The sequence below is a fragment of the Pseudopipra pipra genome, chromosome 10, assembly GCF_036250125.1.
Source record: "Pseudopipra pipra isolate bDixPip1 chromosome 10, bDixPip1.hap1, whole genome shotgun sequence".
Classification (NCBI taxonomy): Eukaryota; Metazoa; Chordata; class Aves; order Passeriformes; family Pipridae; genus Pseudopipra; species Pseudopipra pipra.
Window position 1 is genome coordinate 7,712,256 of NC_087558.1, and position 23,702 is coordinate 7,735,957.

The window sequence follows — 23,702 nt, forward strand, 5'->3', positions numbered from 1 at the left end:
TGCCCAAGTGTTTGCTGTTTGGAATTGAGTCAGCAGTGGGTAAAGTGATATTAAAACGGTTTTTAGTGTGCAGGTATGTGGGACTCAAAAGCCAGCACAGTGGTTGTCCCTGAAAAGAAAGTTTGCAGCTAAACTAACAGCACCTGATTTTTAGATTCAACCACCCTACTTGGGGGTCAGATAAACTTAAGAAAGCAGGATGCAGAGGGAACTTGGATTGCATCTGCCTGTTTTACACATTTTGTGACTTTGTCTGGAACTGGATTTAAAAACAAGTTGTGTGTGTGTACATATATGTGTGTGTGTGTGTATATATATACACAGACACAGAGACATACAGTTCACTGTAAGGGCACTTCAGTAAGTCTTGATCCGTTTATGTTATCAGCAGATCCTAATCCTAAATCCATGAGCAAAACGCAGGTAAAAGGGAAAAAGTGTGAGATGAAGTCTCAGCTGTAGTGATTTTGGTGGCAAAGGATTCGTTCTCAGTTCCCTGCCCCGTTCACCCGGCCCTCGGTCCGGCCCTATGTGAGATTTGCCGGGTCTCTGATCCCGTCCTTTCCAGGTGCTGGTGTTGGGAGCCCGGCTCCTGCCAAGTGAGTGGCAGAGACAGGTCTGAACCCAAGTGCCTGTGGAGCCAACAGGACATTAATAGCTGGAGTACAGTACAGTCTCCTGCCTCCTGAGTGAGCAGGGCATACATGGACTGCCAGAGATCCTGCTCCCAGTGCACAGAATGACTGACACTAATATCTGCACGGGCCAAATCAGGGGTTTGGCAAGATGAAGTCATGCCAATTTTTCTTCCTTTCTTGCCCTCCACAGTTTTGTAAGGTGGTGTAAAACACACACAAAGGTTATGTATAAGCTTGCTTGCTAATAGTACAATTCCTCACTATGTGTTTTGATGCCACTGTGTTTATTGATTGTATGTTTGGTGGCCTGTTGTTAGCTCAGCCTCATTCCTCTGTTTAGAATGAAGATACATGTTAGGAACATAGGACTCTTCAAACTTAGATGCTGGCATTATCTGTCTTAGGCAACACTGCTAAATTAAATTTCAGTAATGGAGCACCTTGTTCATTTGAGCAGAGGTTAAGGTGGTGCATCATTACTTAATTTAGTAGAGAATGTTTTTGATACAGTATCAGACATGAGTAGTGCAAATCTATTTATATAGGATACCTCACTGATAAAGAACTCCTTCAAAACTCCCTAGTTGAAAAGCAGGATACTTACTTCTCTGTTTTATGTGCATCACACCCTTTCTGAAGAAATCCTTGTGAATTTATGGCATTTACTCTTAACTTTTGATGTAAAAACATCTGGTTTGTATTGTGTAATATCTTAACGTCATGGGTTTTTCTTGTAAAACCTTTTTTTTTAAATTAAATAATCCTAGGCTCTTGGAACACTTCTTTTAAAACTACACTGAATCTCATCCCAAGATGCATGAAATCTATTTCTCTTTTTTATCTTGAAGTTGTAAGTGACAGCTGATAATGTGTATAGTCGGGATTGTAGGTAGGAAAGAATGTGCAGGAATTTTTACTTTAAGCAAATGTTCTGATGATCCTTTTGGCATCCTTCTTGGCCATAATGGAATAATTTCATAGAAAGCTGTATTTAAAACCTGTGTTGAATTCTCATTATTTCTAGTTACAAATGAACCATACAGTCTGTAATACCTCAGAGGCCGCTCTGCTTCAGTTCCTGTAAATGTGATCTCATCCCCACAGCTGTAACAAAATTGATAAGAATTGTACTTGGGATTTTTGACATTTATGTTACTCCTTCACTGTTAGTCCTGTGTTCATCTGATCAGATTTTTTTCAGGCGTCACAGCAATATAATTATTTAATGATTATGTAATTTTATTTAATACTTTACACATGTGCATTTGTGACCTGAGGTGCATACTTCATAAATGCTATACTTGATTTTGAGTATTTCTCATATGTAAATACTAGAGAGTGAAAGAGTTTGGGAATGCCAGCTGAAAAAGCTGTTCAGGTAATTCCAAGGCAGTTCCTGCCCACGTGTCTGCCATGAGTCTGCATTATATTCTCCTGTGGGAGGGGAGAGCAGAGCACGGAAAGACTTCCCTCTGTGAAGGGCTTCCTGAAACCCACATGGGGTTGTAAAATGCACAGACTCTTTGTTGGAATTTGTACTTTAGATTTTATTAAAAAGTGCCCAGTGCTCCTGTTTATGCAGCTGACGTTTGTGCAGTGTCAGCTGCTGGTCTGCTGAGAGCCATATCTCTGCACTACTGTTCCACTTCGGCTCTGGTTCTTCAGTGGGGCTGAGCTTGTAAGGTGACTGTGAATACTGAACCTGTTTGTGCCTTACACAGGAAAGCCACACTTCACCTGGCAATGGGCTCATTGTCTGAAATAGTTTGATTAGTTTTTTGCACTTCTTTTGTGTTATTAATGAAATCTGTAGATAGTGGATTCAGGACTTCCTAAACTCTACAGAGCATTAAGTTCTGAATGTTTTTCAGATGTTTTATGGTACCTAATTGATTTTGAAGTTGTGTTTTTTAACAAAGGAAAGAACTGAATTCAGATCTGCAGAATAAATTTTTAGCTACTATAGGCTTACCTTAGAAACTAAATACATATTGAGTACTGCGAGAACACAAAGTAACATAAATAAGAGATCAGGTTCAGCTATGAATTAAAGCAGCATAAAGAGGCAAAGACAACTTTGAATCACAGTCTCTTGGAATGCAGATAAATGGCTACTAATCTCTCTCTGTAAATACTGCTTTCTGTTGATAAGTTGTCATGTAGTGGAATGCTAGGCAGCCTGATGTTTGTTTGCAGTGCTGTGACTTGGGTTTTTTGCCCCTGAATAGAGTTTGGATGAATTGTAGTAGAATAACTGTTATTTCCTGCACTTTATGGCATGTTAATTTGTCCCCATGTGGAGGCTTGTTTAAAGGGGACATTTGGTAGCATAAATTTGGTAGAAGTTCTGCTTTTCCTCTGTTGCTGGCTTACAGACATTTTGGGCAGTAAAATTTTGTGTGCTCTTTGCATCCTTAAACAGACAGAGCTCTGTATTCCCATCCAGTTCACCTGTCCAAAGACTCCCTGAAACTGAAAGTCCCTGATTATGGCTGTATTTTATTATCAACTGTTTCAGTTACTTACCTTTCGAAGGAGATTTGCCTTCCTTCCCTTGCAGTGGCAGGATGGCCTTTGAGAGGGTTTTTTTTATTAGGAGAACTCTGGGTGGTTGAGCAGGATGATTTCTAGTGACCTGCTTTGTTCAGGGTTAGCAGTGTGCTTTCTGCTAGAACCAGTCTTTTGTGTTGCTGACAGATGGGTTTGAGGGAAGCTCAGGGGGCAGAAAAGCAGGTTTTGAGCAAAAGCCTTCACAGCATTGCCCGAGCAGAGCTCAGGTAAAAGGAGATTTGTTTTTATAGGCCCTTTGCAGCCCAGCTGTCAGTGTGGGCTCCTTTACTGTCCGTCATTACATGGAGGGATCTCCTGTGTCAAAATTTATCTTTCCCTGAGCTGACACATAATACCTCTGTGGGCTGGTTGCTCCCTGCACAGCTGATATGTTCTTCGTCCTCCTCAGCTGGCAGTTTCTTAAGTGGATATAATCCATTCAGCAGATTTCCTGGAACTTCTCTTAACATAGCTGTGCAACTCTCTTACTCCTTTAAAACTGCAGGGTCCTGCTTGACCACCTCTGCTTGGGCAAATACCAGGCTGTAGCAAAAGCAGGAGTAGTGTTCTTTTATCATTTTTTTAATTATTATTTTTTTCAGCATGCCTGCTTGCCTTAATCAAGAAATTAGGAACTTAATTTTATGTTTTTGACATAACCAGTGCCCCCTAAATATAAGCACAAAAAACTGAAATACTGTATTCTGTTTTCCTGAGAGGTCCTACAGGCATTTGGCCTCATACAGTCCCCAATTTAGTACCTGAAAGATGATACCATAACTAGCTCTGTGGCAGCCTCAATTGCCAAATTTGATCCAAACTTGCTGCGATAGTGTTCTGAGGGACAGTTGTTTGGGATTCAGTTTTGTGTTGAGAAGAACACCTATGAAGCAAATAGTGCTGTGCACAGCTTTTTGACTAACTCCCCTTGCCTGGATTTGTCTCGTTGTGTTCCTGTAAAAACACCTGTTCACACCTGTGGATAAAACAGAACTTCTTATGGTGAGTTCAGCTGTAAATGTGCTGGTCAGATTTGAGCAGTCATTGGAAGCAATCCCTGTGCTCTCTACGTCTTGGAACAGCCTGCTAAGGATATCAGCAACCTTGTGGAACAGTGGGACTGTGTCTTGAATCTTTCCTAAATTGGAACCTTACTGTTAGTGATGGTCTTGGCTCACTTTCAGGCTGTATTGAAATTGCTGCCTTACATTGATTTCACATGCATTCTTCTAACAAACATGTTTTTGTTTTAGGGATTTATCAAAGATGTTCATGAGGACTCCCTCACAGTTGTATTTGAAAACAAGTAAGTATTTTATTTTAAAAATAATAATTTGAAAACTAGATTGTTATTTCAGTTTTGTGCTTTTGCTGTTGGTTTTTTGTTTGATTGTTTTTCCATTAAGAAGAAGTAGATTTCATTAGAAAGGTGTAGTTCTAGAAGGACAGGCTCATTGTTCTGTTCAGCTTCCATGAACTGACTTCTTGAATCTCTGTGTCAGAATTCAGCTCATCATTCAGTTACACAGTCCTGTCCATTCTCTGGTATCTTTAGTGATGCCCAAAGATGTGACAGCCAGATTTAATTAAAATAAGAACGAGTGGTGCAGGTTTGATACTCTTACACGAAAGCAGATGAAAAACACTAAAGTACTTAAGTAAGCAATTCTGTGTATGTCTGATCTGAGGAATAATGATCAGTGTGCTCCACCAGAGAAAAACAGAAATGTCTTTATGGTGATTCTTTTTAACTATTAGGAAAATAAATACATTTATATATCCAGTCAAAAGACCTATTGCTTTTGAGTAGAAAAGCGTGCAAATCTGGAAGCAAATCTTGAAAAAGAATTATCCATGAGACCCTCTTCATTTAACATATAAACACAGCCGTGCTGCTGGGGACTTGTAGGGGCAAGCCAAGGATAATCCATGGGATGTTAAAGTACAAATGGGTACCTGTTGTTCAGTGTTCAGACTGATTACACCATGGATTACCTGGGAGATTCCAGTACTAATTCAAAATATTCTGTGAGCTACATCCTCTTTCCTGTTTCCCTTCCAGTTACTAGGTGGAGATCCTATAAAATGTGTCGGCTTTTGATATAAAAATTGTTACTAAACTCTGCCAGCTCTAACCTGTAGTTTAGTCTTTGAGCCTTTCTTCAAGAGAGATTGCTGATAATAAAGGTAATGCTAGGGAGTGTGCATGTATGTCTTTATAAACAATGTTTATAATCCTGGTTACATAATCCCAGGGTGTGGGATGTCTGTATGTCTGTGTATACATATATACATGTGTGTAAGAAGAAATCCTAGGAGGGAAAAAGTAATCCTGGGGTTTACTCTGTGAAGTCCAATCTTCGTTTCCTTTTAACCTGTCTTCTAGTCCTTCTTTTATGAAAAGAGTTGGAAGATGACTTGGTAACTGTAATTTGTACTAGCACTGAGGTGGTTATGGAAGCTGTTATTACCATCTCCACCACAAAACCCAACAAATGAAGAGAAATTAGGTCCTTTGTCCTATCCATGGTCTGAGGAGATGTGACAAATCTTCAGTTTCATATTCAACATCCATATTACTTTTTAAAGAAAAGCAGTTACTTTGCTTTCAAAGTATTTACTTTCATGTCAGAAACCAGATAAACTAAAGGAAGTGCCAGTGGTTCACAGCAGGGGTGTAATTGTTAGCAAACACATTTCTACTATTTAGTATCCATGTTATTCATGTGTTTTACAGAAGGTCTGGCAGCAGCAACCATGTTCCAAAAAGGATGGGCTACAACATATGTAGGGTATTCTGTTGCCTAAAAGTAGGTCTGATGAGGAAGTGTGTACACAGTTCTAGTCACTTTACTCTGTAATGTGAACCTGGTCAGTTCTTATGCTTTTTACTGAGTTCATAAGAGCTTTAGTAGAAGTGAAGTTGGCAAGAGTGTCCTGTCCTCTCACTGTTGTGATAGTGATCATCACTAAATAAACACATCTATTCTGCAATAGGCAGTCTAAACCGTCACTTGCATTTTGTGCCGTTGTTATCCAGCCTTTATCTACAGTTATTGTAAGGTTCCCAAAGTTAGATGTACTAGCACAGACTGCTAACAATGAGTTTGTGGCCACAGCAATACTTAATTAAGAGACATTTTTGGAGAGTAAGAAAGCAAAGAACGAATGCAGAAGTTTCAGGAACTGGAAACTTTTATTACTGTATAAGATAGAAAATTGGATCTTGAGGTGCAGTTTCATAGAGGCTCGTTGGAGTTTGAAGCAGCCAAAGCCTTCCTTCTTGGAAGAAAGGCTTCTCTGTTGTAAGAAGCAAGGACCTCCTTTTTTTTTTTAATTCTTGCCTTGGAACTTAGGTGTCAGTTCTGTCAGGTTGTCTTAGTAGGTAGTTTGTAGCCATTCACAAGTAATTTCTTAAAACATCTTCTTTTGCATTTCACCAGTGAGATGCTCCAATTTTGGACCCAGAAAGTTTTGCCATCAAAATTTCAGCTCATATTCTGAGAACTGAGCCTTCTGTGCACTTTTCCACTGTGGACTTCCTCCACTGCCAGGGAGGGGAAGGAAAAACCCAAAGCATGAGATTAGCAACTGTTACTTTTGCAGCAAGGGCAATTTAATTGCAAGTGGGGTTTTTGTCAGCCCCCTTCACCATTTCTCTGAAATAGAATGCAATTTAAATAACATTTGTATGGAAAAAATTAGTTAAAACTCAGAGTTCTAAAATTAAAATGAAGAAAACAGTAGAAAAATAATATTTAATGCCTCTTCAACTTTCAGTTGGCAACCAGAGCGCCAGGTGCCCTTTAATGAAGTCAGATTACCACCACCCCCTGACATCAAGAAAGAAATTGGTGAAGGAGATGAGGTGGAGGTGAGTGTATCCTCATGACCTGTCCTGAGTTGTAACTGGTTGTCCATTCAAGGCAATGTGATGATTGTAAGTGCCTGACCAAGGTGAGGGTGTGAAATGGAGCACGTCTCTAGAAGTGATTTATTAGAATTTTAGTGAAGCTGTGACATTTCAGTTTTTCCACAAAACTACCAGTGGAAGCTTTTCAAAGTCTAAAACTTAAAAGAGCTGAGAAGGTTTTAATTCTGGAACTAAAACTAGGCAGTTTTCATTTTTGACCTCGAATGGAAGTGTTGGAAATGTTTTGATAAAAAGGTGTAATAAAGCTCCTCCGATAACAAGAGTTTTAACCTAGTTGAAGTATCTGTTACAATCTGATAGGGAATTGTGTGAATTACACTGTTCCTGCAGAGAAACAGTGTTAATTAGAAGTGATGTATTAAACCAAGAAATCAAAAGGTGTATATTCTCTTTCCAGCTCATTGCAGTGTTTATTTGCTATTGTAAAATTTGTTTAGTCTACTTGCAAATGACTTTAGCCTGTCAGAAGTATATAAGGAGTAAATAAAACTTGCAGAAAATGAGGAAAGTGAGTTTCAAGAGCTGTCTATTCTGTATTTGATCTTACATTAATTTGATAGCATTTGTTTAATATGGAATATGTAGTCATGTGATGACTTGCTTCATTTCACTAGTCCTTGATATATCAAGTAAGCCAAGGACAAAACAGAAATCTGAATTATGCACTTATTCTGTGTGTGAACTTCCAATGGGAATACAGTGTTTGAATTTACTGAGGAATTGCCCATGAAGAAGTGTTTAGCCAAGATTTTATCTCCCTTTAGAAATTTCAATTGAATTGTCAGTAATACATGCAAAGGAAATCTGTTCACAGTCCTTGGAGTGCAAGAAGCATGTGACTGGATAATTTACACAAAAATTACTTCTGTGTAGAATAGTATTCCATTTTAATGAAAATCAGAAAAATTCTTACTTCATTATACATGCAGGTAAGTGAATTATGTTTGTATGCACTTTCAGTGTTTCTTACAACTTTCATTTTCAGGTTTATTCCAGGGCAAATGACCAAGAACCTTGTGGCTGGTGGCTGGCAAAAGTTCGAATGATGAAAGGAGAGGTAAAGGATTATTTTAAAACCTATTGATTTCATGGTGTCACATTAAATACAGTAAATAAAAGGTTATTTGTCATGAAAAAAACCCCTCTAAATAAAGTACTGCAAATACAAAAACATGAGAAAAGAGAACTATAAGTTGAGAGCACTTTGAAATGACCCATGTTGCATTGTACTGCAGAGGCTTGTGTCCTTACAGCAGAGTAGTTTAATTGCTTGGAGAATTGTGACTTAAAACAAACCTGCTTTGTGAATTGAACTTGGTGCTAAAAATTAACTCAAACACCTGTGGTTAAAATCTGTTTATACTCCATAAGTTAAGCATGCTGTAGCTATTGCTGTGTGTTGCCATGGGTTGTTTTTTGTGTGTGTGTTTTTACTGAGTGTAGTGAAAGGACCCCGATTGTTTTATTTTTACATATGTCAAGTTTATTTTACTGTAAATAAATGGTTAGTTGCAGCTGCCTAGTAACTTGCAGATCCAGACACTGCAGTGTATGGAGCTGTGTCAGTATTTGACATGGTCAAATAAAAAAGCTGTATTTTGTGATATGACAAGAGAATTTAACTTTGTAATAGGAAGGGTCCTGTGTTTCGATACTTCTACCGTATCAAGTTCCTAAAACCAAAGGAAACGATGCTCAGAAAAAATAATTGCCCAATTTCTAATACTGTTTAAAAACTGTTAACAAATAGCAACTTCTGTTGAGCTCTGTAAGGACAAATGGTGGTACATGGATATCAAAGGAAGATTCTGTGTCTTGATCCTTGTGGATAAGCAGCATGTTAAGAAAACAAGATAAAAGGAGGCAAGGTGATTCAAATGATAGTTTATCTTTTGGGACTCATGCCTTTCTTACATGTCACAGAAATGTGAAATTTTGCTATCAGTTACCTTGCTGTGCTGCTTATTTTCAGAAAAAGTCATGAAAGCAATTTTTTTAATTCTGATTTTAATTTCATTTTTATCCAATTCTTAAACCCTCAGATGGCTAGTGTCTTTATATAGGATTGTCAAATTAATTATTTTATGGAATTGTCCCCCAAAAGAACCTCACAGCTCAGCTTCTTTGCACAGTCTTTGCCATGGTTCCACATTCAGATTTCTTCCTCTAAGTATAAATGTGAAATTTAGAAACAACCCATGTGTCTAATGATAGTTTGCTTTGTGATTGTTCTGATATTCAGAATTGTCTTTAACTATAGGATTTAAGTTTTTAGGGTGTATAGTGATAGATCTCTTAAATTTAGTTGTCTGTTGAGTGTTTTATTTTCATTATCATTACTTGGTTTTTTATATGTTTCAAAGCAGCCTTATGTGATTAGGATGATTCTTAAGCTAAAAAAACCTTGAAACTGGAAAATAGCATGCGGAAAAGTGTCACAATTGTTGTGTTTACTTTTTCTGGATACTTGAGTAAGTTGTGTGTGTTGACTAAAACAGATACAAAAACAGTTTTGAGAGAGGAAGAGAATGTACTGCTGCACTCCTAAGTTGCATACAGGTGGAAGGGAGGGGAGGAGAAGGCTGCATCCCTGGCACAGAGTTAGGCTTCAGGGATACTGTGCACAAGCTTCTCTATACTTGCATGTGTTGGGTGGAAGCGTGGGAGTAGATTGTTGGTAACTGTTAAATCTTCTTAGTTCTCTTGCCTTCCTAAATTTGGCATAGTATGTATCAAAAAGAGATTTAATTTTTGTTTACCTTTTGATCTTACATGATTCACAGGTAATTTGCCAATTGAATCAGTAGATTTGCCTTGCTTGTTTGTTTTAAAGTGTTGCAGAGTAGATGTTTCTGTGAAGGAAGATTCTCTGTTAGGTATTACTCAGAATTACAGTTCCAGTAAACATTTGAATTTTGGAACTTCAACTGAACTAATGATGGTATTTGAAAGAGGGATGGATATGGGAAAATGAATCCAATATGCAGCTGTGGGGAACTGAAGGTTTGCTGGTAACAGTGCTCTGACTTCACTGAGGAGTCAGAGAGGTGCTGAAATATGGCCAGGCTCATTAGTGTAGAAACTGTATCAACTTAGATTTGTGTTCTTGTCTATATATTCATATTTGGTACTTCCTTGGAGATGCTGTTAATGTTACTATGTCTCTGTTGATCCTTACTGAAGTTGCCATTTTTTAAAAAAAAAATTCTTCCCTAGTTCTATGTCATCGAATATGCTGCTTGTGATGCCACTTACAATGAAATCGTCACGTATGAACGACTCCGACCTGTGAATCAGAATAAGACTGTCAAAAAGAACACCTTTTTCAAGTGCACAGTGGATGTTCCAGAAGACCTCAGAGACGCGTGAGTAGCTCTGCACACTTTTTATTAAGGCATTTACTTAGAGGAGGCAGAGAAAAAAACCACTTGGCTTGTATTTTAGAGGCCAGTTTGCAGGTTCGTGAGGAACCTTAAGGGTGGCTGTGGCTGCAGTAGCTGGTTTAGAAACTGCTGAGTGGGATCCCTGCTGAGCTTTTGGGGTGGGGACAAAAGGCAAGTTCTGAGATAGGAACTTAGGGTCTTGTTTTGTGCCTGTACAGGTGATGCACTTCACAGTGGGGCTGTTACTGAGACTTGCCAGATAACCATGATGGCATAGAACCCACAGAGAAACAAGCTCTGGAACTATGCTAAAGAGAATGGGAACTTCCCTGTTTCTCAACAGTCTTTGCCATAAACTACTGAGACATTCTTGGATCTTATCATGTTTTTACATGTTCAGTTTTGATGCAGCTTGTTGAAATAACACTCATCTTGTCTCCTTAGGTGTGCTAATGAAAATGCACATAAAGATTTCAAGAAAGCTGTGGGAGCATGTCGAATTTTTTATCATGCTGAAACTGCTCAACTAATAATATTGGTAAGTAATTATTTCTATGTAAATTTTGCATGAATTATCAGTATATTGCTTATGGGAAGTGTACAGCCAGCTGTGTGTATATGGAGAATGGTTTAACTTGTCAAGCTATACAAATTGTGAGAGATTTAGTGTAAGCAGGTGTATTTAAATTTAGTCTTTGATTGTAGTCCTGCACTGTATACAACCTAAATTTAGGAGCAGCTTTCAGTGTCATTGTTTTTATGACTTTTGTCATTCTCAGCTGAGTGCCAGTTCACTGATTTTAGCAGGTGTCTTGGAGGTAACTCCAGCTCACTCCACTCTGGAGCAGTAGCTTTCCCCCTGTGCTGTATTACACTGTGCAGTTTGACCCGCAGCTGGGTTTCCACGTGGAGAATTGCACCAGTTCAGTGTAGCCATTAAGGAGTTGTTCACTTAGATTCTTCTCTGATGGTTTTCTCTCACTACACAGACTTGCCCCAGAATTAGTTTCTCTTCATGATTCCATTATCCACTTAAACCTCACTCCGCAGAATTGTATGTCCTTGATTATTTCCTTAGCTTTGTCATTCAGACAGTGAGTGGCAAGCATGTATATGATAGAAAGATATTTAATTTGTTTGTCTGGGCAACGTCAACAAGAAAGAGTTACTGTGTTTATTCAGCAGCAAAACCTTTAATGTGAAACATGCTGTGAGTGAGAAGAGATAATTGTTGTTGGTGTTGAATTTCTTGTGCTTTGTTTTGAGGAAGAACCATGTTCATGTAAGGTCTGGAAATTGAGATCGTGCTCATGACTTAGTTTCAGTAGGTTCCTGATTTATCCTTTAAATGTGGATTTGCTTAAAAAAAACTAAACTTCATGTTCCTTCTGTTTTGTAGTCTGCCAGTGAAGCAACAGTGAAGAGAGTGAACATTCTGAGTGACATGCATTTGCGCAGCATTCGCACCAAACTTATGCTCATGTCGAGAAATGAAGAAGCTACAAAACACTTGGAGGTAACTCATGGCTCAGGATTCTTGTTACTTGAAACTGAGCTCACAGTGGCATGTTACACTGAGTGCATGTGGATGAGTCTTCCTTTGTTTTCCCTTCAGTGCACAAAGCAGCTTGCTGCAGCATTTCATGAGGAGTTTGTAGTCAGAGAAGATTTAATGGGACTTGCTATAGGAACACATGGCAGTAACATCCAACAAGCCAGAAAGGTTCCAGGAGTTACTACCATTGAACTTGAGGAGGATACCGGTACTTTCAGAATCTATGGAGAGGTAAGGGGAAACTTTATATGAATCTTTGGAGCATTTCACTCTGTATCTGCTTTTAGAGTAGCGAGAGCTGTACCCAGAATTAAGAACTGAAAACACCTGAACAGTCCTGAGTGCCTGTGTGCATGTTCACGCTATGGCAACTTCCACCACCTGTATTTGAAAAGCAAGCCTTTGTTGCATCAGATGTGTTCTCTCCTCATCGCTCTGTGTGCTGATGTACAGAGTCTGTAACTGCACTGTGTATCTTGGTTCAACCTAAGAGAAGCATCATTTGCTACAATTTTACATGATCATGAATTTTATTTTTTTTTTTTCTCCTTCGGACACTGTTGGTTCTTCCCCTCCTCCCCTTCTAGTTCATGTGTGTTTTGCTGTGTGCTGTCTGATCCTCTGAGGTAGCCAGGTATATCTGCTGCTTCTAACCCTTTTATTTTGGCAATTTAGTGCTGGCATTGGCAAAACAATGGTTTACTCCAAGTTAATTCCGTTTGTGTGACTCTTTTAAATCTCACAATAGCCTTGAAATGCAGCTGATCTTTGGACCAAAACGGTGATCCATTCAGGAAGCAGATGGGTAGTGTAAAAGATGCCACTGTCACCAAGGCCCTGTCAGAACATATTTTGAAGGGTTTTATCTCATATTACCAGCTCTGCAGGTGCCACTTACTGAGTCTCTGATGTTAACACTTTTAGAAATCTGTGGTTGTCTGCTGTTTCAGGCATCTGAGGTCTTGAATTCTACTCCATCTATGTCAGGAGTAGAAGTTGGTTGTGATCCAACAGTCAGATGAAGTTGATCCTGTGGAGAGGAGGTCGAACTCCTGTGCTCTTCAGTACCTCTGAAGTTCTGTGTCCTGTTTTTTGGATACCTTAAATGCTTCCAGGGGATCAGGGTGACAACAGATCCTTCTCTGATCTGCTCCTACCAGTAAATTGTGTCTCAGTTCCTGAAGAAGAATTGGACAAGTTTAAAGGCAGTGGAATGTCTAGTGTATTCCAGTTTTGATCTCTTTCATGTGAATGATGTGATGCGAGAACTTGTGGAAAGGTTACGACTGTCACCAGCCTCTTACAGAGGTGCACAGCAATGATTATAAATACCAGATGCCCCCTAAATAAAAATGCCTTTAGACACATCCAGGCCTGTCCTTGCTGGACGTGATAACTGCTTCTAAAAATGCCAGGCAGCTTAAATATTCTGATGATAAGGGTTTCAGCATCTGGGTGTACTTGCCTATTCTTTTTGCCTTCTTTTCAACTGAAGTGGGCAAGCAGCCAGGCCCCAATGGCTGAGTGCACAGGCGGACAATTTTAGGCTGAGATGTGGGGCAGTAGTGAACCAGTGTCATTGACACAGCAGTTGGGGTCTGAGGGTTTCCCACAGTGGATGTTTTGCATACAAATAAAAACTTCAGTGTTGCTCAGTGCCAAACTCTTTGAGGAAAGAAACAGGAAGATAAATTTTTAAGAATATTGGAGAGCTCTATGGATAGAAGTAAGTTAAACTGTATGGGATGCTGTTCATTCTTTTATCCCTGTCTGGTCAAGATCGTTTTGGTTGCAAGACCCTTTCCTGATTGTCTGAACATCTTGTGATGCCTGTACAGAGTGTACAGTAACATGGACGTGTCTTCATTGTATGGGCTGCTGGGTGAAGTAACCAGAGCGTGGGTGGACGTGTGGACTGTAATTCAGAGTTAGCAAAGGTAGTTGCTAGCAACTGGAATCCTTTGAGGTCTTTAATCCGTGTTCCACTACAGTGAACTGAGAATGCATTGTTTGAACCAGCTTTATGTGCTCTCATGTTGGGGTGTGGATGAGTCAGACAGGTTGTACTCACATACAAATCCTGAGTGCTCATGGCAGAGTGTAGATAGAGGCATGTGGGTGCACTGGAGAGCTCCAGCTCTGGCAGTTATATGTTTTCCTGTAAATGCATTCACTTTGTGTTACTTCACCTTTATTTGGAAAAGAATTGATAAACATACCTGAGGCAGGAACTCTGGTTAATTGTGTCCTATTTCTAGAGTTCATTGAAGGTGAAAACTCGCTAATTTAAGTTTGTATCATTTGAGCAGTTGCCTTGAGGATGCAGCATAACCTCTGCTCTCCACAGTGGCTTCCTGTTCATCTCTTGCCAGTGCTTGATCGCTGCTTTCATTATTTTGAAATCAGATTTGCCCATATTTCTTTTGCTATCATTTTGACCTCTGCCAGAAGTAGAGGTTTATACACTTTTTTATTCTTCTAGGATTTCCCTGATTTGATTGAAAGATGCCAGAGCTGGTGGTACTCTTATGTTTTGTGTTGCCTAAAAAATATCAGATGAAAGGGCTGCGATGTTAGTGTAAAATGGAAATTGTTCTCAGAAGCTGTCCTGGCTGACTAGATGCTGATATTCTTTCTTTAATTCTACACTTCTGGTGTTGCTAGATTGAAGCCTGGTTTCTTAAGCATAGGTGTAGCTTCAATTAACTCAGGTGATTTCTGTCATTTAATAATAAAACTGTGAGAGAACCTTTACGGGAGTTCTCCCCAGTAACTAGAGCTGCTGTCCTACCTTGGAAAACCTTGTAGATGAACTGGTCAGAACCCAGCATTCTGGAAGGAGAGAGCCCTGGTTGTAATATCAGTGTTTGCTCAAAACCCTGTCCAGCCTGGCCTTGAACACTCCCAGGGATGAGGCATCCATTTTATTATCTTACAACCTCTTAAAATGTTATTTCAACATGGAAAAATATGTTTTATTAATTACTGAGGCTTTGCTTTTCTACTGAATTTTGTCTCTGGGCATTTTATTCAATTATTTCTTTATCATTTAGTTCAAAACTAGAATAGTCTTGTCTCTGTTCCTTTCTTTTTGAAAATAAGTTTGTTTGGAAGACTTGCAGCTGTTGCTAAAAGGCTTTGTTTTTAGCATGCTATATTTACAAATAAACTCCATTTTTTAAAATTCATTTCCAGACTGCTGAAGCAGTAAAAAAGGCCAGAAGTTACTTGGAATTTGTGGAGGATTTTATTCAAGTTCCCAGAAATCTTGTTGGTATGTAATACTGCTAAAACATGAAAACTTGGGGAAAGGGAGCCTAATCAGCATGACTCTGCAAAGAGGATTTAGTTGCCAGTACAATATTCGACTTCTCTCTCTAAGTAGAAAGTGATTAATCTTTTAAAACTATATGTATCAGGGAATTATGAAATTGGATATATTGTTGTTAAGTAATACTTTGTCAGGATTTTAGACTTGTAGTAAATGGTAATATTTGAAGTTCAGATTCTAGTAAAAAAATACGCTTTACTAAATTCACTGCTTCAAAGTGCAGAAACTAAATTCCAAAATTGAATATGGAAATACTGCAGCTGAGTTACAAGAATGACACAAGACAATGCTCCTGTTACTGCTCCCTCCTGGGCTGAGGTTTATCAGAGGTGTTTAAGTGGTGATGAGCCCCTTTATAGATCAGCAGTCCTCATCAGTCTCATCCTCAGTCTGATAGAGGCATTTTTCCATGTTTCAGCTTTATGAAGGTGTAGTTTCTTAAAGCTTAAAAAAATGCTTATTCTGGTAGCTTCTGTATTAAAAGTCACCTAAAGGTGAGGTTAATTGTGCTCCCCTTCAAGAGAGACAAACGTCTTTCATGTCTTTTTTCCTTTTCCCTTGTTCTACTTCCTTTAGCCTGCTTTTTACTCAAGTCTGACAGTTCCCTGCTCCACATGACCAGCCTGTGGGCAATGTGGGCATGAAGGCACTGTTAAGGGTGCAGGTGTTGTACCTGATTCAAAACCAGCTTGAATTATCCAGAGGAGAAATTAAAACCTGGGCTTTAACCTCCTGTGGTTTGGGGTCTGGAGCTTGCATATTATAGCAACGTAATTTAAATAATTCACGTGCAAACTCCTAAAACATAGACTTTCAAGATTTTAGAACTTGAGCAGGTTAAGGTATAGTGGGTTTTTTGTTTGTTTGGTGGGTTTTTTTAATAGGACTTCTGCAAATTGTGTATCTGATGCAGCTTGATGGTTCTCTTATCTACCTCATGTTAAAGCTCATTTTAACATTCAACAAATTAAGGCAAAAAGATAAAACCCCAAACCTGCTGAGCTGTTTGAACTGTCGAGGAAGGGAAACACTTTTTAATGCTTTTTGCAATTTACTTTGTATCATGTTGATATTTGCTGTAAAGAACATTCCTTAATGGAGTATTCTGTCACACAGTTCTGACTGTTACCCATTTTTTGAATTGTTCCACCTTCCTTTTCTCATAATTTAAACCTGTCTGTTTTTAAGCACCAGGTATCTGTAGCTGGGGTGAAGAAACATTTCTATATAAGTTTATTTTAAGGAGGAGCTAAAGTCTTTTAATAAGGGAGTGAAAGAGTCGCTTTTTTTGAGATTTTAAACATACGAGTTCTGAAGAACCTTTTGGTTTAGATCCCATGCATGATCTCAAATGAATATTTTAAAGGTAACATGGGAAGCATTGGTAATACACAAGTCTGTTGTAAAGGCAAAATTAATTTTCAGAAAATAATTACATATTATTTTACTTCTTCTTAAGAGGCTCCCAACAAATGTATAAGCCTGTCACAATGTCAGGAAAGATTGAATGAGGGTATGTGTGGAATCAAGGGGTCCAAATAATTTTGATACATAAATGTTAATAAGCATTTGCAAAGCTCTTGTGCCATTTTACTCTTGGTCTGGTTCTATTTTAAGCTTCTGTGTAGTGGTGATCTTCATCACTACTTGTCACTCTGTGTATATATATAGAGAGAGTTTAATTTTGGAAATTTTCACCTCTTTTCTCTGGCACAGTGTGGGGTATTTGGGGTTTGTTACACATAACTTAAAATATCCAGAAACATGTTAAAATATTCTGCAGACAGGAGCAAAATTAACTATTCTTGCCCTCTGAAGGAAAAGTTATTGGAAAAAATGGAAAAGTGATTCAGGAGATTGTAGACAAGTCTGGAGTCGTCAGGGTGAGAATTGAAGGAGACAATGAAAATAAGCTGCCCCGTGAAGATGTGAGTACTTTATTCTTTTTTGCTATGATTAAGTTTTTATTTTTAAAACCAGTTTTTATTTCAAAACCTGTGGCTGTAGAGAGCACTATTTTTAAGCTGGCATCTTGCAGTAGATTTTATATAAAGCAATTCAAGGAAGGTTTTTTGCTGCCAAAGTAAGACTTTTTTAAAATCTTTTTCCTGTGTGTACTTTAGCTACATAACTGATTTGGATTGATAGTGTTAATAGTGTCCACGTATTTTAAATAGATGAGACCATAAGATAAAGTCTTCTAAAGCTGCTTAATCTTGTAGAGTTGCTTTAATGAACCACTGGACACTTCTTGGTAAACTGTGGATACTTCTACACAGCTACTGTGATAAACACCCGGAGCATGTGTTGCATGGGGGAATATAAACTCTGTATGTCAGGTTTCCTCAACTGCCAGAATAGGTTGTTGGGAAAGCTGCACAGTCTGAAGCTCCTCCCCTAACCCCAGTCTGAGCTGGGATTAGTTTGTCTTTGCAGCCCAAGGCTCAGTTACTGTCTTCGTTCAGCTCTCTTTTGCAATTTAATCCAGATTTATTTTATATCATTTGAACAGAAAGCATTGTTTTAATGATGATGTTCTTCCTGATAAAAACCTCTGATGCTTTGTTTCCATAGGGAATGGTACCGTTTGTATTTGTTGGTACTAAAGAAAGCATTGGGAATGTCCAAGTTCTCTTAGAATATCACATCGCGTATCTAAAGGTGAGCATATCCAAAGGGAGAAAGGATCTGTAGAGGAAACTTGGGTTGGAGTAACAGAATTTTTAAGCAACAAAAATTCCTGGGTTTATATATAAATATACACTGTACCTCTGTATGGGGATTTTAAGGTTTGGTGCCTTGAACCCACTCCTTTGCCCATGGCTATGATGTGTCTGTTCAAACACCTTGTCACGCTTATTTAGTGCTGTTGGGGTGAAAAGGATCAGACTGTAAAGAACAGTGGTTAAAGGGGCATTTGGGAAGTAGCACTCAATTTTTTGTCTCTGTTAGTGTTCTGCTGTTCTGAGCTTAATGCTCTACTGGGGTAGGATGGAATTTTTAATAATAACACTAATGGTGTGGTATTAGAACAATATTCTGTTTAGAGTAGTTGGCTTTGTGGTGTTAACTGAAATAATGAATTAATTTGAATTGTGTTACTTTTTCAGTTTGCCCTTTTTTTCTTTCTCTTTAATTTAACTAGAAAATGTGGTGAAGTGTAGTTAAGGAAGGTACTGATGATCTTAAAGCAGTCTTCCTGCATGGGGATTTAAGAGATAGGTTTTAGATTTCTTCCAAAACTCTTGAGATAGCACAGCTTGTACTTGAATTCTGTGATTTGCAGTCACAGAAGGTGACTTGCTACAGGGATGTTAGTTTTAGAGATGACTGGATGGGTGATGATGTTTTGTGAGGGACATTTATCAGCAATGTTTTTTGTCTCCTCTTATGTAGGAGGTAGAACAGCTAAGACTGGAAAGGCTCCAGATCGATGAACAGTTGCGTCAGATTGGTATGGGCTTCAGACCTTCTTCTACTCGAGTTCCTGAGAAGGAAAAGGGTTACACAACTGATGAGAGCACCCTCTCCTCAGTGCAAGGGTCCAGGTCCTACAGCGGGAGAGGGAGAGGCCGCAGAGGCCCCAATTACACATCTGGTTACGGTGAGTGTTTCGAGCATCTGTTGAGCAAGTCCTCAGGGTAGTTTTGAAACCAAAACTATCTCTTTGTGTTCAGCATAGTTGAGTGAATTCAGGCAAGGTTGGAAATTCAGGATGGCTGTTCTGTTTTGTACGTAGCTGAAACCACCTCATTAGGTTTACAGTCTTGTTGAAGTTAAGTTTAAATTGAAAATATGAGCAAACCGGACTCTGGTAAGGCCTTGTCCTTCAGTGTTAGTAGTTAACATCATACAAAGCTGGGAAAGAGAAGGAACTACAGACACTTTTCAGGAAACACAGTTTAAAAAGGAATAAATCTGGAATTGGCATTATCTGTTTGAATTGAGGAAGAGAAAAAACACTTGTCTGTGATCATGCCCATCTTAGGAGCGTATTTTTGAAAAGTAAACCAAAGTGATTTGAAATGGAGGCAGCACAAAATCCCATGGGTTTTTTAATTCATTCAGAAGCTAACTGGAATTGTTTAAGATGAAGTGAGGTATTCTGATGCATTTCTGAATTAACAAGGCACTGCTGCTCAGATCCAGAGAGGTGTGCACATCCCCACCTTATCCAGCAGCAGCTTCCCAAATGGAGACACTGCATTTCAATGTAGACATGTTTCACAAAGAAACGTGGGTACTCCAGTGAACAGGGACATTATTTATTCAGTACAGTTAATTACTCTCAATATCTACACATAGCTCATTTTTGATAGAAAATGGACACCTCTTGGGTTTTACAGTCTGTTCCTGACTGTAGGTTCCTGGATCATGCCATGTTAGTCCTGTTGATTCTGATGATGATGTTTGTAAATATGTGTTTTATTGTTTCCCAATGGACTGACTAAACTGTACTGAAAATTGTTGAGTTTGTTTATATACACAGATTTTAATTTGAAAACTTTAATTATTTTTTTCCCCACAAAATGGCAAGACTCACATGTTAGAGCCATATGGGTCTAAGTCTCTTTATTCCAGAATGGTTAGTAGGGGGAGTTCCTGGATGGTTAAAATAAATAGGTGTTGAAATTTCAGGTAGTAAAAAGCTGTGTGGGTTTGATTTAGCTCGGAGAGGGCCGGGTATTACGGGATGCTATTTAATATAAACAGGGAAATTGTTCAGCATTACAACAGCCAGAAGGGGTTGCTTAGCAACAGCCATCGGCTATAAGGTGGCAAAGTTGTCCTTGGGAATTTCAGAGAAGTTGCCTAGAAACTGCACCAAATGCCTGCAGTGTGTAGACAAAGAGAGGAAACAGTGCTTAATCCTTGATTTATCTGTGTACAGAAATCACAGCTTTGGTAATCTTTCAGTCCTTGTTTCGCATATTATTAAAAACAAACTTAGACTGAGAATCTTAGAAATTTAGATAACTTCTGCTCTATCTATATTTTACATGTGCATGTATTTTTATATATGGGTATATATAAGTATAAAATTATATACTTGTGTAACTGTATATTAATATTTTTCAATATCTATTTATGTATTTTTAAATAACATATATATATAAATATATATATATATAATATATATATTTTTATATATATATATATATATATATATAAAAATATATATACCAGCCATGCTGGTTGGAATACTTTTGTGAGGATATGAAACCAGAATATAATTCCAAAACTCATTAATTTCCATTTCTTTTCCTTCTTGTACAAGGTACAAACTCTGAGCTCTCCAATCCCTCTGAAACGGAATCTGAGAGAAAAGATGAACTCAGTGATTGGTCCTTGGCAGGAGAAGATGACAGGGAGAGCAGGCACCAACGTGACAACCGACGACGTCCTGGGGGACGAGGTCGCAGTGTGTCTGGAGGCCGTGGGCGTGGTGGACCTCGCGGTGGCAAGTCCTCCATTAGCTCTGGTACTGCCTTCCAAGGATTTTGAATTTAGATTTTGTTCTTGGCAGTCTTCTGTAATCTCTTACTAACCCCTTATTGCTATACTCCATTTTTATATTGTAATCTTAATGCCTTGGGATTTCAGTGCAGCTGTGTGATAGTTTCATGTCACACACTGTGTTGTTAGATTTTTGTTCATTTTCTGTTCATGGTGATCTTCATTTCCTTCCTCTACTGCTCACACGTAATAATGTTATTAGCAAAGTTGATAAATTTTTGGCATGTTGCCTATGGCTGCCTTCTGAGTTAAGCTTATGTTTAGATACAGAATGAGAGAAGAAATCAGACTGGAAGTTATATTTCATCGGAATCTGACTGTGCTAATGTAACACTGCAATAGTGTCAGAAGTACCACGCTGCCATGAAGGGGAAGGTGTTTTACGTGTTTAACAGTTTTGAGTAAAACTTCTTTAAATGTCACCTTGGAAATATTTGTGGTCAAATAATGCAAGAGCCCATTGTGGCGCCCCAGAATTGTTACTGTTGGGTTGGAGTCAGAGAGGAGCCAGGATGGAATCAAATACTGCAGTTTTAAGTGTTACACCTTTTCCTAAGGTTGCTCTGTAGTTTGAAACTTTCAGACACAGATGTAAGTCAACCTGGAAATGAAGTTACACATTACTACAGTATCTTAGATGGAAACTTTCTGTTTGTTTAGTGCTTAAAGATCCAGACAGCAACCCTTACAGCTTGCTGGATAACACAGAGTCAGACCAGACCGTGGACACCGATGCCAGCGAGTCCCACCACAGCAGTAACCGCCGCAGGAGGTCACGCCGGCGAAGGACTGATGAAGATGCTGTTCTTATGGATGGAATGACAGAGTCTGATACAGCTTCTGTTAATGAGAATGGTTTAGGTATGTAAATGGTTGGATGATCATCCCAGAGCAGGCTAAGAAAAAGCGTGTCGTCCCTGTAAGTGTAGTGAAGCCCTTGTTTGTTTCTGTTAGTGATGAATTGTTGTTCTGTTCAAGGTTGCTGTCTGATTAAAGAAAGACTCCCTCCGTGGCTGTGCCATGGAATCTCCTGTTTACTGAGCTCCACTAGCCTTTTCATGTGCCTTTTTTTGTAAAAACTGTCTGATGGAGACACCAAAGACTTGATTTGTTGTTTCCCATTGGTACTGCTGCTTTGATAGAAACAGTACTGTCAGATCACCGTTCTGTTTTGTCCTTGGAAACCTCAGTCTCAGTGTGGGAAAGCTACTTAAGTAGCTGTTAATTTGTCTCTGCCCAGATTCTGCTTAAGTACTTTCCCTCAGTAAATTCTCTTTTGATACTCACTGGGACAAGACTATAATCTGTTGCTTAATGTAGAAAAAACACCTGGGTTATGTTGATAAAATTTGACGTATGGTTACTTACTTAATAAATGAAACCTGAGGTCATTAAGCACATGCCTAAATGTTTTAATGAACCAAGAACAAAAAGTAAAATCTAGCTTTTGTGTTACTGTGTATGCTTTCAGTATAAAATTTTCTTTTAGCTTTTCTGTCTTATTTAGTCTCTGTCTTTAACAGAAGCAATTTTAAATGCCCCATGCTGAAACTGCTGAAGAATTTATTTATTTTATGATCAGAAATAGTTCATTATAAACTTTGCAATTGCAGATGATAGTGACAAAAAACCCCAGCGACGCAATCGTAGCCGCAGGCGTCGCTTCAGGGGTCAGGCAGAAGATAGACAGCCAGGTAATTCGAGTGGAGCTGTGGGTAATCTCAGGTCAAAAGCATGAGAGAATGTTGTGTCTGCTGTTTTACATAGAGCTGCATAATATCAAAAGGTTACTCAATAACTAATAAGACTACTAGACAAAGATGAAAGACATCCCTTCTACTAGGAGAACTTCTAAAATCTGTCTAATGAAACTAATCGATGTCTAACTTTTTGCTTGGACATACGAGTTGTGCTTCTGATCCAGCTCTCACTGAAGTCAATGGCCAAAGTGCTGTTGAGTTCCGTGGTCCAGGATCAGACAAACATGAAGGTTCATAGTCTGCACTCACCTGCATCTGTGCGCTTGCACTGACTGGGACACAACCTTTTCAGCACTGGCTGAGCAGCAGCGTTGGAGGGGCAGGATGTGGGTCCTGGCAGAGCTCTGTGAGGGAACTCGCATGGGATTTGCCAGCCCCACACCTGCATCACACTGCTGCTGTCAGTCCTTGGCTGTTGGGAATAGTTTAAGTCATCTGCAAATTGAGGGTGGGAAGGAGGAGGAATTTAAGTGAAATTGCATGTTTCCAATTTTTTGTTGTGGCTTGTTGCATTTCTTTTGTGTGTACTAACACTTGAAATGTTAAAGGTGAACTGGCTAATTTTCAATATAATGCCCTGTTTGGAAAATGCTTGTACATACGTGGCGCAAGGTAGTAACAGAAGGTCTTCTAGATTGACAGGTTCAAAATTTCACTCATATTTGTCTTCCTTATGTCTGTGGTGCTCATGCAACATTTGATTAAGAAGAAAAAAGTTGTTTCATTATTGCAACTAAAACTTGGGGGAAGGAAAAAACCAAACACCACACCCTCTTAGAAAAACTCAAACTCACCCAATACTTCTCAACATTCCAGTTTTGTAACAGTGATATGAGTTTATAAAGGGGCAGAAGAAGTAAAAATGGATTTCAGCTTTTACTTCTAAGAAACTGATTTCGGCCAGTGACATAAAGGGATGTTAAGCATTTCTACAAAACCACGGGAATTCTTTTAAATCTAAGTATTCTAAGAACAAAACAAAATTTCCCAGAAAAGATTCCTCAGTTTTTTCCTGTTGATGTCATTGTTCAAGA

At 38.8% G+C, this 23,702-nt stretch overlaps 1 protein-coding gene across 2 annotated transcripts in view; it reads left to right on the forward strand.

The window, feature by feature from the left end:
* FXR1 (FMR1 autosomal homolog 1) overlaps positions 1–23,702 on the forward strand; it is a 32,197-nt gene that overhangs the window by 5,141 nt on the left and 3,354 nt on the right. The window contains exons 2-15 of one of the 2 annotated variants that reach the window (XM_064665926.1): positions 4,442–4,494; positions 6,969–7,062; positions 8,108–8,179; positions 10,339–10,487; positions 10,950–11,043; positions 11,905–12,021; positions 12,121–12,291; positions 15,256–15,334; positions 17,210–17,319; positions 17,966–18,052; positions 18,788–18,995; positions 20,670–20,873; positions 21,569–21,769; positions 22,522–22,602. In XM_064665926.1, the coding sequence (XP_064521996.1) occupies positions 4,442–4,494; positions 6,969–7,062; positions 8,108–8,179; positions 10,339–10,487; positions 10,950–11,043; positions 11,905–12,021; positions 12,121–12,291; positions 15,256–15,334; positions 17,210–17,319; positions 17,966–18,052; positions 18,788–18,995; positions 20,670–20,873; positions 21,569–21,769; positions 22,522–22,602 (1,720 nt within the window). The remainder of the gene's footprint in view (positions 1–4,441; positions 4,495–6,968; positions 7,063–8,107; positions 8,180–10,338; positions 10,488–10,949; positions 11,044–11,904; positions 12,022–12,120; positions 12,292–15,255; positions 15,335–17,209; positions 17,320–17,965; positions 18,053–18,787; positions 18,996–20,669; positions 20,874–21,568; positions 21,770–22,521; positions 22,603–23,702) is intronic. The other variant, XM_064665927.1, reaches the window with a different exon arrangement.